The sequence below is a fragment of the Spermophilus citellus genome (assembly GCF_964194105.1).
Source record: "Spermophilus citellus genome assembly, chromosome: 2".
NCBI lineage: Eukaryota > Metazoa > Chordata > Mammalia > Rodentia > Sciuridae > Spermophilus > Spermophilus citellus.
Window position 1 is genome coordinate 195,681,968 of NC_138183.1, and position 19,391 is coordinate 195,701,358.

Genomic DNA, 19,391 nt, shown 5'->3' on the forward strand with positions numbered 1-19,391 from the left:
CTGGCAAAGGGAGGGCCCGGGGCGGGGTTTTGAATGAGTGGGAAAGAAGATGCTAGATGCATTCAGGGGAGCAGACAGAGGAGGAGTTCATGCCTTTGGTCCTTTCCTGCATAGGTGGGTGCAGCCATGGACCCTCTCACGGTAAGAACCCTCTGCTCCCCTTCCTCCATCCTACTTCATTCCTCATTATGGACAAAGCAATAGATTGGCGAGTCGGCAGGGAAAGCTTAGCTGCCAGGCAGGTTGTGAGCTTTACTATGTGAGTGGAAGAGCCCCCAGAGCCTTGAACTGAACCCAAAGGAAGAGCAATGAGCATGGGCCTCAAAGAAGAGGGATAAGGCAGTAAGTACCGAAGAGAGAGAAATGCCCTCCAAAGTAGCAGAGGGCAAAGCAAGAGGGGTTTGTTGGAGAAAAAAAACATGTTGGGATATTGGTAGGAGTTCTGTTCAGAGCTGGGGGTGGGTGTTCATAGTTAAAAAGACCCTCCTGTGTGGACATGCTTGGACCTGCCCTTTCGAGAAGCTGTGGGACTTCCAGAGGGATGAGCAGCTGGAAGATGAAGTCAACAAGATGGGAGCTGGGTCCTGGCCAGATCCTTTGTGCCTGCATGTAGGGTTAGGCTCCCTGTGCAGCCCTACTTTAACCTACCCTTTCTCAGGGCATCCATTTGGACCCAATGTATTTAGGTCCCTGTGAAGGTAGAAGTTAAACTAAGGACAAGGACCCCCTCGGATCCATTCTGGCACTATCTCGTTCACTAACATGAGAATCTACACAATAAAATGGTGAATAAGAGACTTTTTGCCTGTATGTATTGGGCAGGGAAGGACACAGTGGTAGCTAGTGGGAGGGTAAGAGAGACTCCAAAACAAAGGAGACTAGAAACTCAGAATCCTGTCCTCTCCACTCCTTCATCCAGCTACAGCCTAACTGGACTGAGATTGTGAACAGAAAGCTCAAATTCCCGCCTCCACTCTTGGGTGCCATCCAAGAGGGGCGACTGGGTCTTGTGCAGCAGCTGCTGGAGTCAGGGGTTGAGGCCACAGGCAGTGGGCCAGGTGGGCCCCTGCGGAACGTGGAGGAGGCTGAGGATCGCTCCTGGAGGGAAGCTCTCAACCTGGCCATCCGCCTGGGTCATGAGGCCATCACCGATGTGTTACTGGCCAATGTCAAGTTTGATTTCCGACAGATCCATGAAGCCCTACTAGTAGCAGTGGATATAAACCAGCCAGCAGTGGTGCGTCGTCTGCTGGCCCGGCTGGAAAGGGAGAAGGGTCGCAAAGTAGACACCAAGTCTTTCTCGCTGGCTTTCTTTGATTCATCCATCGATGGCTCCCGCTTTGCACCTGGTGTCACCCCACTCACCCTGGCCTGCCAGAAGGACCTATATGAGATTGCGCAGTTGCTTATGGACCAGGGTCACACCATTGCCCGGCCCCACCCCGTCTCCTGCGCTTGCCTTGAGTGCAGTAATGCCCGCAGATATGACCTGCTGAAGTTCTCTCTGTCCCGCATCAACACCTACCGAGGCATTGCGAGCAGGGCCCACCTCTCACTGGCGAGTGAGGATGCCATGCTGGCTGCCTTCCAGCTCAGCCACGAGCTCAGGCGCCTTGCACGCAAGGAGCCTGAGTTTAAGGTTGGTTCTCATTCTTCCTCCTGCCCTCGGTTACCTGCATCTGTTCTCAGGAATAGATAGGAGCCACAATCAGTCCTGGGACCCCTAGTCTTTTTGTTGTGGTGGTGTTGATACTGGTGATTAAACCCAGGGGTGCTTCACCACTGAGATACATCCCGGTTCTTTTTTTTTCCCTAGTCGTTTTATATTTTGAGACAGAGTTTTGCTAAGTTACTGAGGTTGAATTTGCTATCCTTCTGCCTCAGCCTCCAGAGTAGCTGGGATTACAGGCGTTTGCCACCGTGCCAGGCTAGGGGCACCTAGTCTTATGCAAGAGGCACAACCCCTACCCTAGGGGTGCTCTAGGTCTATCTGAAGAAAGAGAAAGAAAATAGAAGAACAGTTGGACAGACTTAGATATGACATTCAGTAGAACCTGTCTTTGGAGTTCCTATTGTGTGTTCCATGGGGTGGGGCCAGGCAATGGTGTGGCCCTGGTCCTGGATATTGTGTCTTGGGACTCTAACGCAGGGAGAGGGTGACAAGACACTCCCAGGGCTTCATTTAGTGTTTCTATGTTCACAGGGCTGCCAAAGTCCAGAAAGCAGTCAGGAAGCTGCAGCTGTTGTGTTCAGGGAACACTCCAGGGAGGAAGCAGCATTAAGTTCAGCTGTGTGTGGAGAAGCAGGAAGGGTATTTGAAGTAGGGCTACAGTCCCAGCAAAGGCTGTCAGGTAGCAAAAGTATGTGTGGTGATAAGTACAGGGGAACCCTGTGCAAGATCGAATATATGAGTGGAGCCTGGAGGCAGGGACCAGTCAGGGGCCTTGAATCACCAATCCAGTTCACCCATCACTTAGCCACTGGCATCCTGTGAGCCAAGCCAGACTCAGAATTGCCATTAGACAGGGAAGCATAGAAGAGTGTTAAAATGAAGGCCTGAGCCTGGCGCAATGGCATATGCTGAGGCAGAAGGATGGCGATTCCGAGGCTAGACTCAGCAACTTGGTGAGACCCTATCTCAAAAATTAAGAGCTGGGGCTGGGGCTCAGTGGTAGAGCGCTTGCCTAGTATGTGTGAGGCATTTAGTTCAATTCTCAGCACCACATAAAAATAAATAAATAAAGATCCACCAACAACTAATAAAATATTTTTTTAAAAAAAAAGTAAGAATGGCTGGCGATATAGCTCAGTGATAGAGCACCCCTGGGTTCAATCCCCAGTACTGCAAAAATAATAAGTAATTAAATGAAAGCCTAAGGCAGGATGTGACCTGTTGCCATGCCAGCCAGGGCAGGAGCATGCTCCCCCCACCAGGAGCTTGGATGAACAACATGAAAAGCTCCCACTGCACAGCTAGCAGGAAAGGGCGGTCCTTTCCAAAGGACTTTCCCTCCATTCTCACAGCAGCCCATGGAAGGAAGCAAAGTAGAAAGTTCCCATCTCCACTTTTCAGGCAGGGAAACTGAGGCCTGAAGTAGGGAAGGACCTGACCCAATGAGACACCTCCATCTGTCCTCCATCTGGACATCTGAAAGGGGCAGTGCTGGAAGATGACCTAGCCTCTTGAAAGCCTGCCTTAGATCTTCTCTGGGGTAAGGGCCCCAAGTGAAATCAAGAGTAAGATGGGTAATGTGCCTTATTCATTTCTGCATCTCCTACAATTGCCAACACGGGTTCTCATATAAGGTAGATGTTCAACAAAATTAAATGAGCACAAGAAAGATTAGAAGTTAAAGTGGGACAGGAAAAAGGAAAGTACAAGGTACAGGCTGAGGTGACAGAGGATTTGGTTTGAAGTAACTTAGTGATGAGATTGAAATAGCACCAGATAAGCAAAGGTGACCAGGAGGTACCTCATTATAGTAAGAAGATTGATGAGGTGTCAAAAAAGAAGTCAATGACTCAGTGATATCAGATGTAGAAAGGTCAAGACAGGTAGTCCACTGTCTGAGGGAGGGTAGGGAGGAAATTGTGTCCACAGGTGGCTGACACATACAGATCTACTTCCCTACAGCCTGAGTACATTGCCCTGGAGTCGTTGAGCCAGGACTATGGCTTCGAGCTGCTGGGTATGTGCCGGAACCAGAGTGAGGTCACTGCAGTGCTCAACGACATGGGCGAGGACAGCGAGACTGAGCCTGAGGCTGAAGGACTGAGCCAGGGCTTCGAGGAGGGCATCCCCAACCTGGCAAGACTGCGGCTGGCTGTCAACTACAACCAGAAGCGGGTCAGCTGGGCCCTGCCTACCTTTCCTCACTGCCTTGATCCCTTGCCCTGCCATCTCTAGGTGTCCCCCAGTCCAGCCCCAAGCAACTCGTTTTCCTGAACTCGGAACCCTCTGAAATGTTCATTCTGAGCACCTTCTATCTAGGTCCCCGACCTTCCCTTCTTACCTTCAATCTAAGCCCCTAACCTCTCCCTAGAGAACCCACCTTTACACCCGGGTTTGCAGGTCTCAGGTTTAGCTTTGTCTCTAGTCTGCTGAGTGACTTGGGCCCAGTCTTGTTCTGTTAGATTTCAGTACCTCACTGTGCAAGATTAGACTGGATGGGGAATTAAACATCAACTGATTCTTATTGTCTTATTAGACAACACCCCTCCCCCAATCTAAGACATGCTCCTTTTCTAGCTGCCTCTAGTCTCCTACCCCTTAATGTCATCTACCCTCAGATATCCTAACCCACCAAAAACTTAACCAAAACCCTTCCTCCATAGTGGCTCCCTTGGACCAGCCATGCAGGACAGCAAGCCCACTTTCCCTGCTCCTTCCCTTCTCAGGAGTGTTCAGACTGTTGTTACCCCCACATCTCTAGAAGGCAGGGAATCCTGGGAGTTCTGGGACTTGTACTCCCAGTTTTACCCGCCACTGCCTGACTTAGGAAACTCTTAGAGGTAGCCTCCTGAGGGCCAGAGAGGGCAGGATCTGCGTGGGCGCATGGCAAGTGAGTTGCCTCTCTTCTGGGCTGGCCAGCAGGGAAAGAAAAGAAGGATGTTTGATCACTGGCAGAAAGTAAGGACATGCACCCAACCTGCTCATTCCTTCTCCCTGTCAGGTGGCTACCTCCTCATGCCCCATCTCTGCTTAGTTTGTAGCACACCCCATCTGCCAGCAAGTCCTGTCCTCCATCTGGTGTGGGAACCTGGCTGGTTGGCGTGGAAGCACCACCATCTGGAAGCTCTTTGTCGCCTTCCTCATCTTCCTCACCATGCCCTTCCTCTGCCTTGGCTACTGGCTGGCACCCAAGTCTCGGGTACAAGAATAAGATGAATGATTACTTGTTTATTGAGCACTTGGTTTATGCCAGGCCCTGTCCTGGGTGCTTTGTAGACATAACTTTGTGCATGTTCCCACTCAGTAGCTTGAGGAGCTCTGGAAGGTAGGGATTGCATTCCCAGTTGGTGGAGGAACCTCAGATTTTTGCCCAAGGCACACAGCAAACAGCAGTATCAGGATTTAAACTGTGGTCCCTACCTCTAAAGCCTGAATCCCTTATACAGTCCAACATTCTCTCTAGGAGTCCTAGCCCAACCAAATATTTCTTTGAGGCCCTACTGTAAGTGAGGCATTGGGCCTGGCACTGAGACATAATAAACAACCAGGTCTGTTCCTGCAAACCAGGCGAGGAACAGGGAGAGGAGTGTCCATGAAGCAGGAACAACATGGAAGAAGGCCCAGGGGAGGGAGAACTTACAGCATTAGAGACTGAAAGGAGCTCCCTGCTTCTAAGGCAGAAATGCCAACAGCAAGTAGTGAAGTGGGCAGGGGCCAGCTCTCCCAGGACCTTGTAAGCCATATTAAAATGAAAGACGCCAGACTAATGAGGTGAGTGCCCCATGGGTTTTGTGCTTTGAAAAGCTCCCCCTACTAGTCATGTGAAAGATGGATTGGGGACAGGGAACTGGGGTTAGGGAGACTGTCAGAGTGCATGTGAGAAAAAGCAGGTGGAAATGCTGTTCAGGTTCCTGGGTGGCCTGGTCATTTTATGAGATAGGAGGAACAAGTTTAGGATAGAAGTAATGAATTTACCTTTTAGCTTGGTTGAGTTTGAAAAGCCTGTGGGACCACAAGGGAAAGTAACTTCACCTCTGTGTTTCGTATGGTTGTAAAGGAAATAATAGATATGAGAGAAGAGGGCCTGATATATAGTACATTCTTTTTTTTTTTTTTTTTTTTTTTGGTACTGGGGATTGAACCCAGGAGCACTTAGCCACTGAGTCACATACCCAGCCCTTTTTTTGCAATCCTCCTGCCTCAGCCTCTCAAATCTCTGGGACTATGGGTATGCATCCATGCCACTGATTGATATATAATACATTCTTGGTGAATAGCTGAATAAGTAAGTGGGTAAATCTGAGAAAGCAGAGTCTCATGTGGCCAAGCGATCCTGCAGCCTGCCAGAGGGGAGACTTTGAGAGCCATGCTCTCCTGCTTTCCCAAAGCTGGGCCGCCTGCTGAAGATCCCAGTGCTGAAGTTCCTGTTACACTCCGCCTCCTATCTATGGTTCCTCATCTTCCTGCTGGGAGAATCCCTGGCCATGGAGACACAGCTGAGCACTTTCCGTGGCCGAAGCCAGAGTGTCTGGGAGACTTCACTACACATGATTTGGGTCACAGGTACATATGTGGGTCTCTTTATTTATGGCATTCTTCTTGAGGCCCCCTCACTATTCTTCATGATAAGCACCCCAGTGGGGGAACCCTGCCTTTGTAGATGCTCCTTGATATATTACCAAACCCCTATGGCCTTTAGCACACCAAGAATCTTTTCCCTTTATCCCAATCTGGGAACCTAAACCTGTGGCAGATTCCCTGAGCAGGGACACCATTCTTCTCCCTGGCACCTCTCACTTTCCATTCTGGAAGTTTCTATCCTCTGACAAATAAGACACTTTTCCACAGTGTCCAGTGTCAATTTGCCTTGGTGTAATGGTAACATACACGTGTACTTCCAGACAAGCTATCCCAGAAGTGTAGAACAGAAAAGCTCACAGACCAACTTAAAATGCAAATCACATAGTCTGTTACACCCATAAAACGTTGTTATGATGGTGTTACGAGGTTTCAACAGGGAGGTGCAATGGACAGAGGTGCCTAGGCCACTACTTGATCTGTGGGGAAAACAGTGGCTCTATCAGTTTTCTTCTTTTCTACAGTAGAACCAAGTTTTCTCAAACAATTCAGCAAATACAGTTTACAAGAATCCCCAGAGTTCCACCAACCTCTGGTTGGTCAGCTCATCAGGCTGGACTGGTGACCTGTTCCTTAGCTGGCCTCCCCTCACTTGGCAAACTCCCAGGCCAACAGTATACCAAGACCCGTCCACACTGTACCAAGCCAGTAAGTGATGGCCAGAAGTAAATCTTTTGTTTTGTTTTGGTGGGAGTACCAGGATTGAACTCAAGGTCACTCGACCACTGAGCCACATTCCCAGCCCTATTTTATATTTTATTTAGAAACAGGGTCTCACTGAGTTGCTTAGTGCCTTGCTTTTGCTAAGGCTGGTTCATAATCCTCCTGCCTCAGCCTCCTAGCTGCTGGGATTACATGCGTGCACCACTGCACCTGGCCAGAAGTAAATCTTTAGGGAAAGAGACAAGAGCAACCCAAAAGGAAAACTTTCTTATCCCATTATTTATTAAACATTTATTGAGCCAGGTGCAGTGGTGCATGCCTATAATCCTGTTGACTTGTCAGGCTGAGGCAGGAGGATTGAAAGTTTGAGGCTAGACTCAGGAACTTATCAAGACTCCAAGCAACTTATTGAGACACAGAATAAAAGTAAAAAGGCCTGGTAATGGACTCAGTGGTTAAGTGCTCCTGGATGAAATCCCTGGTACAAAACAAAACAAAACATTTATTGACCTGCCCTGTAGAGATGTAACCAATAAAGTTCTTCCTCTGTCTGTAGGAGAAGAAACATCTTTTAAACACATAAAGTAAAACATTTATTCAGGCAGTGTATGTTTGCTGAAGTCCTACTGTGAGCAAAGCCCTGAGAATACATGGATAACTTAAGTATGTTTCCATTCATTCTATACACATTCACTGAGCCTTGCTGCCATATAGCACTGATTTCCCACCCTGATCACATCTTATTTCCACTTGCGTCCAGGCCTTTGCTCCTCACTTTTCCTAGAGCACTCACCACTTCCCACACTGCCCCTTCACCCACTGGCTCCAGCTCCTCTATCAGGTCTCAGCTTAAATGTCACTGTCTTTAAGAAGCTTTCTGGAGCCCCCAAATCAGGGTGAGGATCCATCCTAAACACTCCCAAACAGCACCTCAGTTCCCCTGCTCCTCAGTCCTAGCATGACCACATTGTGTTGTATCTACTTTGTTTCCTCCTGCCTGTCTCATTAGATTATACGTCGTGGGAGGAATGGTACTATATCCATCTTATTTACCACAGGATCTCACTGATACCTGATAGGAGCTTAATAAATATTAGTTAATTTGTTCTGGGTACCACTGGCAAATCTATGAGATACAGTCCCTGTCCTTGAGGGACTCCAAGTTCAAGGGGACAGGCAGGGATAGGGCAGACCCATGGGGAGATACACTGCAGTGCCCTGTAGTGGAGCATCACAGATATGAATAGAGAGCCAGGAGGACGCGGAGCAAAGGCAACTCCTGCACCTGATTGGGAAGGCTTCATGGAGGAAGTAGTATTTGTCCTGGGCCACAAAGAGGAGCGGGGCTTCCAAAGGATATGGAAAGGCATTCAAGATAGTACAGAGAGCACATAAGCAGGGAATGGAGAAGGGCACAAATGGCACAAATGACTAATGGGGACCAACTGTCAAGACTCCCGCATCCCCAAGTCTGGCAGTGGGCCCCACTGAGACATCGGGCCTGAGTAGACTGATAATTTGGAGTCCCTTCAAATCAAGATTATTTCAATATTTGCCTAATATTTATTTGGTGGAGGTCAAAAATAGCAGATGTAAACCATTTCCTCCTAATGCAGTTCCTCACAGGTGTCACTTTCTTTCTTTTCTTCCTTTTTTTTTTAATGGAAACTTGCGATTTTTTAAAGTATTTATTTATATATTTTTATGTGGTGCTGAGGATCGAACTCAGTACCTCACATGTGCAGGGCAAGCACTCTACCATTGAGCTACAGTCTCAGCCTGTCACTCATTTTCTGAGCATCAACCACCTGTGATCCTTGGGGCAAGTCACACTAGCCACGGGTATGCATGAACCTAGAGTCCTTGTTTTCACATAAGATCATTCTACACTTGGATAGATTAAACATTTACATTTTATTGACTTTACCCAGTGATGTTTTAGCTCCCCCGCCCCCATCAAAGGGCCACCATAATCTGGCTCTGACCTACAAGGAGGAACAGAGTTTTGCCCCATCCTGTCCTGGCCCCCTACCACCCCTTCCAGGCTTCCTGTGGTTCGAGTGTAAGGAAGTATGGATCGAGGGCCTGCGCAGTTACCTCCTGGACTGGTGGAACTTCCTGGATGTGGTCATCCTGTCCCTGTACCTGGCAGCCTTCGCACTTCGCCTCCTCCTGGCTGGGCTTGCCCACATGCACTGCAGGGATGCTGCCAATGGAGCTGCCTGCCACTATTTCACCACTGCTGGTGAGTATCCCAGCTCAGCCCTGAATCCCATAGTCCCTCCTCTTCCTTGTCTCTCAGCCACTGTCCCCATTTCATCTGTCCAGAGCGAAGTGAATGGCGCACAGAGGATCCCCAGTTCTTGGCTGAGGTGCTTTTTGCTGTCACCAGCATGCTCAGCTTCACCCGCCTGGCCTACATTCTGCCGGCCCACGAGTCTTTGGGCACTCTGCAGATTTCCATTGGCAGGATGATTGATGACATGATACGGTATGTACTGTCCCTGCTCAGAGTGTCCTCCTTTCTGATAAACCATTTAACCTCCTGGTGACTTTCCCCAGCTTTAGTGTGGCATAGGAGTTCCTGGTTTGCCTTCCTCCAGAGATATAAGCTCTAGAGACCTCTGAATGCCTGGACGTACAGACAAGATTGGAGTATAAATATGAACATAAATTTATTTTGAGGGAAGGTCTATAACTTTAACCTACTTCTCAAAGAGGCTCATGACCCCAGAAAAGATGGTAAACCACTGACAGCTGAAAGAGCCCTTGGTTATAGTAGTCTCGGTTCCATGGGTTTCCCCTTTTTGGAAAGATAAATCATGTACAGACAAACCTGGTCTCTTGTCCTACTCAGAACACATGGTTAATGCCTACTTCCTTAGGATCCTGCCTCAGGTGGGACTGGAGACGGTGCCATAGGTGAGAAAAGTGCTAATTATATCTCTGAACAGCTGCAGGTTGGCTTAGCTTGGAGGAGAACCTCATATCCCACCTAGTGATTCTTCCAGCCTTCCCTATTGCAGGATAACTCGTTCTCATGTGGTTCTAACTCTCTAGTGATGGCTCCCACCCAATAAGAATCCCTGACTCGAAGCCATCCCTATACAATCTCAGCATCACAGTCACTCCCTAAGAGACTGGTCCTTCCCCAGCTTTGATTAGACCCAATACCCATTATTCTTAAGGGATATCTTCTGCTTTGGTACTTACTTTAAATTCCTTCTCATTCCCATCCCCTGATTTCTTTACTTTTAATAGTAACCAAATTGAATACTCCTGAGGGCCATAAAGTTCATTACCCCCAATCCCTCTTCCCAAAGTCCTATTTCTCCCAGGGTGAAGACCTGCTCTGACCCTTCCACATCCCATCCCATGCCAGGTTCATGTTCATCCTCATGATCATCCTGACTGCCTTCCTCTGTGGCCTAAACAACATCTATGTGCCCTACCAGGAGACAGAGCGGCTGGGCAAGTATGCTGGGGCAGAGGCTGGGGACTTGCAGCTTGATCATCTCTTTTTCTTTCCCTTGTTTATTCATTCAATCAGTTTTCTTGTTTGCTCACTCTCTCATTAATTCACTTGGTCACTCATCTGTTTATACATTTATTTGTTCACTCATTTCCTTCATAAACTTTTCATATTGAAAAAAAGGCACTCTTATGAAAAAATTAAAAAGTATACTGGACATCCCTATACCCTTTACCTGACTTTACCAATTGTTACTGTTTTGCCACATTTGCTTGGTCTATTACTCTCTTTTTTATTTGAAATGTTTTAAAGTAAGTTGTAAATCTCATGACACTTTACCCCTAAATAGTTCAGAAGTTTCCTAAGAGAATAACCACAAAACCATTATCCCACTTTAAAAAATGTTTTTTGTTCATAAAGTTTTATTAGAATGTAACCATGCTCGTGTATGGCCTATGGCCAATTTTTGCCTTACTGCATACTCAAAAATTTAATATCAATACCATAATATTACTTACTATGCATTCCTCATTCAAACTTCCTTAGTTGCTGCTAAGCATGGTGGTGCACACCTATAAGCCCAGTGACTCAGGAACCTGAGGTAGGAGAATCTCAAGTTTGAGGTCAGCCTAAGCAACTTAGTGAGACACTCTCTCAAATAAAAAATAAAAAAGGACTGGGAATGTGGCTCAGTGGTTAAGTGCCCCTGGGTTCAATCCCCAGTACACTCCCCCCAAAATTCCCCAGTTGCCCAAAAAAATCTTAAGAGTTTTTAAAAATTAAAAATCCCATGCATTGAATCATACATTGCATTTTGCATTTTGTTGTGACATCTCTCTATAGTTTCCTTTAATCTTGAACATTCCCTTTTTTTTTAATGTCTTGTATGACAAATGCTTTTGTCAAGACTGTAGACCAAATCATATTCCACAGCTAGAATTTATTTCCTCATGATTAGATTCAAGTTAAGGAGCTCTGGCAAGAACACAACTTATTTGGTGATAGGTATTTTCCACATCGGGAGGCACACCTTGGTTGCAAAGGTACTAGAGAAGCCCGTCTAGTAATGGGAACATATATGGAGATACTGGGATTAAACAGCTCCCTTTCAGTCTTTCTTTTACCCAGTGATTTTAGCATCCATAATGATTTTGTGTGTGTGTGTGTGTGTGTGTGTGTGTGTGTGGTGCTGGGGATTGAACCCAGGGTCTTGTGCATGCGAGGCAAGCACTCTACCAACTGAGCTGTATCCCCAGCCCCACCTTCTTCTTTTTTAAATATCACTATGGGTGCAGTGTACATAATTCTATTGTAACAAAGTGGATAAAAAGGCAAAATAAACTAAAACAAAAGGATGTGAAAAAAAATAAAAAAAAATATCACTATGGGTGCAAATATCTTTTAATTTCTTATTATAGTCATTATTCTTTTTTATGCTCAATTCTTCCTAAATATGGCCAATAATTAAATTTTTTCATTCAAGTATTTGTTCATTCATTCATACACTCACTTTTTAAATTCATTGACTTTCAAAGCCATTCAGTTTGTTGTTGGAGTTCTCAACTAAGTTCTCAGTAAGTTCTCAACACTTACTGACACCTTCCTTGTAGTCAATCCTGTCCCTGGATCTGGAAGCACAGAAAGAAGAAATTAATCAGGCTTGTTCTCATAGAGAAGATAGCTATGTCTACAACAAGCTCAATTTGGCATAATATATACTATGTAAAAGGAGGGCTTATGTTGAGAGTGCCCAGAAAGGAAGCCCCTTCCTCTGCCTTGAATGCTCAGAGAAAGTTTTATAGGAAAAGGAGAATCTGAATTCCACCTAGAAGGTTGAAAAGATACAAGGAATTCTGGGCAGAAAGGGGCCATATACCAAAGCAGGAAGGTATATTTGCAGAACAGCAAGATGTATCCCATGGTTGGTGCATGAAGAGAATTTTTTTTTTGGTGGGGGGTACCAGGGATTGAATTCAGGGGCACTTGACCACTGAGCCACATCCCCAGCACTATTTTAGAGACAGGGTCTCACTGAGTTGCTTAGCACCTCGATTTTGCTGAGGCTGCCGTTGAACTCATGATCCTCCTGTCTCAGTCTCCCGAGCCACCGGGATTACAGGTGTGTGGCGCCCGGCTAGGGAAGAATTTTGTAAGGGGCAACTGGAGAAGGTAACTAGGACAAGGTCTTAGAGCATGAAGGTCTTCCTTAGGAGCTTGGTCTTTCTACATCAGGCCAGGGAGCTCCAGGTGATACTTAAACTGTTGCCCAATCATAATTTCTGCAACTACATGATGGTTTTAATTACGATACTAAAAGGACAAATACTTGGGCCTGCAAATACTGGTTAAGACTCTCATGGTTTCAGGGTCTATCAAAGCTTTATTCAGTTTCTTACAGAGAATTCTGGCCTAGACTCAGGTTATTATCTGAGATCTAGTAAGATTTATTTATTAAGGACTGAGATTTCACAGTTTAAACCATGAATCTTAGTACCAGGGATGGAAGCTACTCATTCCTGCATGCTTCATGGTCCTAGTGGTTTCATTCCACAGCAGCAAGGCAAGGCTGAGCCTTCCTGAACTGTTTGTTCTTAGGTAATATAAAATTAAGTTAAAGTATTTTTGTTGAGTGCTGGGCACAGTGGCACACACCCGTAATCCCAGTGACTCAGGAGGTTGAGTCAGGAGGATCACAAGTTCAAGGCCAGCCTCAGCAACTTAGCAAGACCCTTAGCAACTAGAGAGACGGTGTCTCAAAGTAAAATATTTAAAAGGTCTGGAGATGTGGCTCATGGTTAAGCACCCCTGGGTTGAATACCCAGTACCAAAAAAAAAAAAGTATTTTTGTTAAAAATCTGAGATAGGTTGTATGGTAGACATATGACTGAAGATTGCTAGGAGTATTTAAATATTGACACATACAGGTCAGATTAGCATTTTGAAAGAACACCCTTAGTGTAATGTGGAGGTCAGAGTAACGAGAGACTGATTATTGCAATGGGCAAAAGTGTGACATCTGCAGTCGAAGGGAGAGATGAAGAATGTCCACACACTTCTGCCCTTTTCAATGTTTATTCACTCATACCACTTAATACAGTTTCACTCTATAGGTTCTTAATTAAGAAATGACAATCCTTAATGGTGGACATTGCAAAAGACATAATCAATTAAAAGCAAATAATTCTAAGTTAACTCTAAGCTCTGCAAACGCACTCAATCATGACAGACCTATTACAGACATTCCCTCTGCATGCTAAGCTTAAGTGCTAGATTTAAAGTTTTAAGTCTTAGGTCTCAAGTCCAGGTGATGCACTCACTCAGACCGTAGCAACCAGGTCAGGAACCAATAGAGGCTTCTCCTGGAGTGGAGTTGATGGCTGGCTGAGGTGACAGTCATAAGGAGAAGTCCTTTTCTCACCAGAGTCAAGAGGCTGCTGTAGAGTTGAGAGTGATAAGGACGACGCAGAGGATCAGGCAGATGAGAAGAGTTGGGATGTCCTAGGTCCTCAGGCTCTCAGCCTTGTGTGCAGCAGTGTCGGCTGGTTGAATCTCTGTTCATTCACTCCATGATTTATACTAAATTTGGGGGTTTCTGATCGCCCTTTCAATCCCTGTCAGCTGTTACCGGGTTTCTCAGTGACATCTTTTGTTCTGATGTCAAGTCATCTGGTCTGGTGGTCTCCACCCTAATCTCGCCTTTTGCCTTTACCAGGGCAAAAGCAAATGACAGAGACTTCACTCTGAGTTTTATCAGGGTTGTGGAAAGTGACTTTTTAAAATCAGGCTATGCCTGATGACCATATTAAAAAACTCCATAGGCGTACCTGGTGGGGACTGCAGTTTTATTTCAAAATGGAGGTACTTAGGCTAAGGCCCTTCTTAGGTTAAGGCCATCCTTACACTGATCCAGACACCAGATCCAGTGTGAGGTTGTGGTCATGTATGTCTAAACTGGTACCAAGATAGAGGGAACAAGATAGATTCACAAATAAGTGCAATAGGAAGAAAAATGTAATGAGAACTGTGAATGACTAACAGATAAACATGTTCTGCTGTGTTTAGGGAAGACTGATCAGAAAGGGCTTCCTGGAGGAGGCAGCACTGAAGTTGCTATCACTGTGCTTCATACTACCATCTTCTCCCACCCAGACCACAATAACAGTGTCTCTGTTTCTCTCCCTCATATTCTCTCTCTCTCTCTCTCTCTCTCTCTCTATCTCTATCTCTCTCTCCCCCCCCCCTCTTTCTCTCTTAGTGCTGGGGACCTACCACTGAGCCACACCAGCAGCCTAACAGTTTCTTAACTGGTCTCCAAACCTCTACTCCAATCTTTTCACCAGCATTCTACTCACAACATGATCTTTTCAAATGTAAAGCAGGTATCACCTCTGCTTAGAATTCACTCTAGCTTCCTATTGTTTGCAGAGCAAGGTAAGGATCTTAGGTTTTACTCTATGAGTTCCTACATCTGGGTGGACCCTACTTCCCTCTCTTCCCTCTCAGAGGTCCAGACTCTGCCCTCTGAGATGAGTCATGCTGACCTCTCAGTTCTTTAAACCCTCTAAGTTCATAACCCCTGCTTTGGGGCATGTTCTTTATCTTATCACTTCTCTGCATTTTGGCTAAAATCAAGTGTTAGTAATGTCCATGTCATCTCCCAGAGTGATCCTCACCCCAGAACATAAGGTCCTTGGAGACAGAGACTGCTTGTCTTGTTTACCAATGTGTTCTTAGCACCTATGACTCTACAGTGTGCTCAATAAATATTTGTTGACTAAAATAATAAAAGTTGAATCCCAGAAATGGCAAGGTTGCAGAATATGGTGGCACACACTTGTAATCCCAGATACTCCAGAGGCTGAGGCAGGAAGATCCCACATTCAAGGCCAGGGTGGGCAATTTAGTGAGATCCTGTCTCAAAGTTTTAAAAAGGGCTGGGTATGTAGCTCAGAGGCAGAATGTTCCTAAGTTCAGTCACCAGTATCAGCCCCCAACACACACACACACACAAAAAAAAAAAAAAAAAAAAAGAGAGAAAAGTAGTGGCAAGCGTTCCACCAGAAGGACTTCATGAATACAGAACACCTTTGGCTGGATCCTGGAGAGTGAGGAAGAGTGTGTCTGGGCAGAGTCCAGGCTGTTCCCTCACCCCTCATTTCCTATCCTTTTCTTGACCCCACATGCCAGTTTCAACGAGACTTTCCAGTTTCTGTTCTGGACCATGTTTGGCATGGAGGAGCACAGTGTGGTGGACATGCCTCAGTTTCTGGTGCCTGAATTTGTGGGCCGGGCCCTCTATGGCATTTTTACCATCGTCATGGTCATTGTGCTGCTCAACATGCTCATTGCCATGATCACCAACTCCTTCCAGAAGATCGAGGTGCGTGAACCAAGGTCAACCTAAGCTAGTTAGAAGAAGGGAGAAAGGATGGAGAGGAGCAGGTGCAAGGAGTTAAGACACTTGTGTTCCTGCTCTGCCTCCTCTGTAGTCTTGTTTGTGGCTCTGGATAAATTCTCCTCTGAAAAATGAAGGTCCCGGTAATGCTGTTAGTGTCTCTAGACATCAAGTCTAGTGCTCTTTCCTCTTTTCGGTCAGGGGGAGGAGTTCATTGTGGAAAAGTAGTTGGGAACATGAGAAGAGAGAGGCAAGGGAGGGGAAGGGTTATGGTTTGCATGCTGGAGAACAGGCTGGGCAGGATCAAGATGTGAGGATGAGAGATAATGGGGAGGGAGAGAGGAAAGGTGGAGACAGGCAGGGGAGAGGTGGGTGTCCAAGGAGTTGGAAGCCAGAATGGGGAGAATGGTTGACACACTGGAGAGTAAGAGATGTGAGGACTGAGGGAGAAGGCAGATTCAGTGACAAGAAAGCCAGGTGCTAACCTGGTCCTTCACAGTCCCTTGCCTCCTGGCCTCCAGGATGATGCTGACGTGGAGTGGAAGTTTGCTCGCTCTAAGCTCTACCTATCCTATTTCCGAGAGGGCCTGACTCTGCCTGTGCCCTTCAACATCCTGCCCTCCCCCAAGGCCTTCTTCTACCTTCTCAGGTGATGACCTCAGAGCTCTCACCCCAACCCCTGAGCACCCAGCCCCCACACATTACCCAGCTCCTTACCCCATTTATTTTTCTTTTCTTTCTTTTTTATTTTTTGTTGTTGTATTGGGCCCTGTACATGTTAGGAAAGTACTCTACTACTGAGTCACATCCCCAGACCTCCTGCCCTCATTTCCCTAGAACTGTTCTGTGACTAACCTCTTTCCACCATTGAAATTTCTCAGGAGAATTTTCCAGTTTATCTGCTGTTGCTGCTCCTGCTGCAAAACCAAGAAGCCAGACTATCCCCCAATCCCCACCTATGTGAGTACCTCATCTACTTATTGGCCCTCTCACACCAGGCTTCAACTGTATACCATCCATTTGTGTGCACATCTCTGGCATAGCTATCCTTCCAGCTATGTTCCCAGAACATCCTTTTCCCTCTTCTTGGCTCTGGTCATTTCCTAAAATTCCCAGTGCTGTGTTATACAATATGAATAGAAGTTCATGCCACCCTCCTCCCAAGCTACAGATACTTACTAAGTTCCAGACAAACTGGGCTAAGATGTGGCTGAATGTTTTTCAGAAACATTTTAAGAAGCCAAGGGTAAATGTCCAACCAACTGGGAAATTATCAGGCTGACAGAGACCTGGGAGAGGAAGGTGGGCATCCAGGGGGCGCACTTACTCTGCTTTTCTGTACCCTATCCTGGTCTGGTTGGGCACGACAGCCCCTTCATGTTACTGCCATGTCTTTTGGGGGTTCTCCTATCTCTCCTCTACCTCCTAGCCTTTGCTTCCACCCACTACCATGGGCCTCTCGTAGTCGACCCTTCCCTAGCTTCTGGCCCTGATCCTTCTCACTTTTAGGACTCCACTGTGAAGTGGAGGCAGACCAGGTCTAGGTGTGTGGCCTATAGGGACAAAGACGTCTGTACAAACTTTGACTTGGTCCTTTATTGCTGGGGTGGCACAGTGATTAGAGGAAGGCTGAGGGTAGAGAAATCTCTCTCACCTTCCTGTCTTCCCATTCCAGACCAACCAGGGGGCAGGGGCAGGGCCTGGGCCTGGGGAGGGAGAGCGTGGGTCCTACCGCCTTCGTGTCATCAAGGCTCTGGTACAGCGCTACATAGAGACTGCCCGGCGCGAGTTTGAGGAGACACGTCGGAAAGGTTAGTGGTCAGCCTCCAAGCTTTCCCCACCCCTGTTTCTTGCTCATCACCCCTCACTCAGCCTGCATGGTATGTGGCCCCACCCTACACTTGGAAACCACAACCTGCACAATATTGCCTCTTGCACTGAATTACCCCCTGACCCATTCAGGCACTTAGGCCATTCGTTTCATTTAATCACCTAGCCCTTTTATTCACCTGTTCATTTATTCACTCGTTCACTTACTTACGTATTCAACCTGTGATTGTTGCTGTGTCCTCCCTTGTTCTAGGCTTGTCTTGTAGGGAGGGGCACTGTATACAGCAGGCATACAAGGGAAGCTTTCAGTATGAGGAGAAGCCATCATACTAGGTAGAAAGAGAGACACAGATTGCACTGGGAACCCAAAGGACAGAAAAAGCCTATTGTTTTGAGAGGGAGAAGTTGGAGAAAAGGCAGGTAGAATTTGAACTAAGCCTGAAGGACAGGAATGAGCTGGCCAGGTGTAGATTGGGGAGAGGGCTGTTGGGGCAGATGTACAAATCCCTACCAATTAAAATTTCTTCCCATGAGTCATCTTGCCTTTTCTGACCCACAAGACCTTCCTTCTTTATAGCTCTAAAGCAGCCACCCTCCACCACTACTTAGCTTCATCTACCTCAGATTCTGTCCACTCACTGAACCACTGACACCTCAGTTCTTCCAGTCCTGGGTCCTCAGGAATCTCAGACAAGGTGTCCCCTGGGGTTCTGTTGAGGACAGAAGAAATACTGAATAGGCTCATCTTCTGAAAAATATCCCTCTCAATGTTCCACCTCTCAGACCTGGGCAACAGACTGACAGAGTTAACCAAAACTGTGTCTCGACTACAAAGCGAGGTTGCTGGTGTTCGACGAAACTTGGCAGCAGGAGGGATGCCCCGGCCTCCTGATGGTGCCAGTATCCTCAGTCGCTATATCACCCGAGTGCGCAACAGCTTTCAAAACCTGGGGCCCCCCATCTCTGAGACCCCAGAGCTGACCATGTCAGGAATTGTGCGGATCCAAGACTCTTCGGAAACTGGGCTTCAGACTGCTGAAGAGGCTGGGGCTCCAGCTTCTGGAGAGTCTGGTCTCTCCTCCCCAGCTCATGTGCTGGTGCACAGGGAGCAAGAAGAAGAGGGGGCTGGGGACTTGGACCCACAAGAGGCTTTGGGGACCAATAGGGATTCCTAATGCAGTGGAAAGGCCCCTTCCTCTACATTCAGCAGTGTAGCTGGGTGGGGGCGAGGATCACTTAGTAAGAGCTTTCCTTGCTTCAATAAAGTTACTACTGGTGATATCAGATGCCCACAGAGTACGTGAGAATTCCTGTGTCTTGATGCTTTAAGATCCTTCCTCCACTTCCTTCTGAACCCTGTGTGAGCAGGGTAAAAAGAAATGGCTTGCTCTGGACTTCCAGATATTTTTGGGCTTAGAATTCTACTTTGGGATTCCTCAGATCTTTGGTGGAAAAGAGCTCTGGACTAGGAGGCAGGAGGCCTGGGAAGCAAGAGGTTTGGCTGCAATACTACCTATCTGACCTTGAACAAGTTAAGTCCCTCTTGGCCTTGTATTCCTCATCAGACAAATAGCGCTGAGAAATCCATCTGTCCCTTTTCCTGCCTTCCTGGGTGCTGTGAGGACCCTCTGGCTGTTAAAGCTTCTGAGTTTGCAAGATCAAGTGTATGATGGGGGTCTGACAGGAGACCATGTCTCAGAGTGACCAGAAAGTTACTCTTT

At 46.9% G+C, this 19,391-nt stretch overlaps 1 protein-coding gene across 1 annotated transcript; it reads left to right on the plus strand.

Annotated features, from left to right (window-relative positions):
• Positions 1–27: 27 nt before the first annotated feature.
• LOC308642946 (short transient receptor potential channel 2) lies at positions 28–19,324 on the plus strand. The gene is made up of 13 exons (XM_081282375.1): positions 28–141; positions 920–1,639; positions 3,635–3,847; positions 4,707–4,871; positions 6,061–6,235; positions 9,018–9,218; positions 9,302–9,464; positions 10,356–10,448; positions 15,633–15,825; positions 16,362–16,489; positions 16,722–16,800; positions 17,516–17,651; positions 18,454–19,324. The coding sequence occupies exons 1-13, from the start codon at positions 127–129 to the stop codon at positions 18,843–18,845; spliced, it is 2,673 nt and encodes an 890-aa protein (XP_081138501.1). The 5' UTR covers positions 28–126; the 3' UTR covers positions 18,846–19,324.
• The last annotated feature ends 67 nt before the right edge of the window (positions 19,325–19,391 follow it).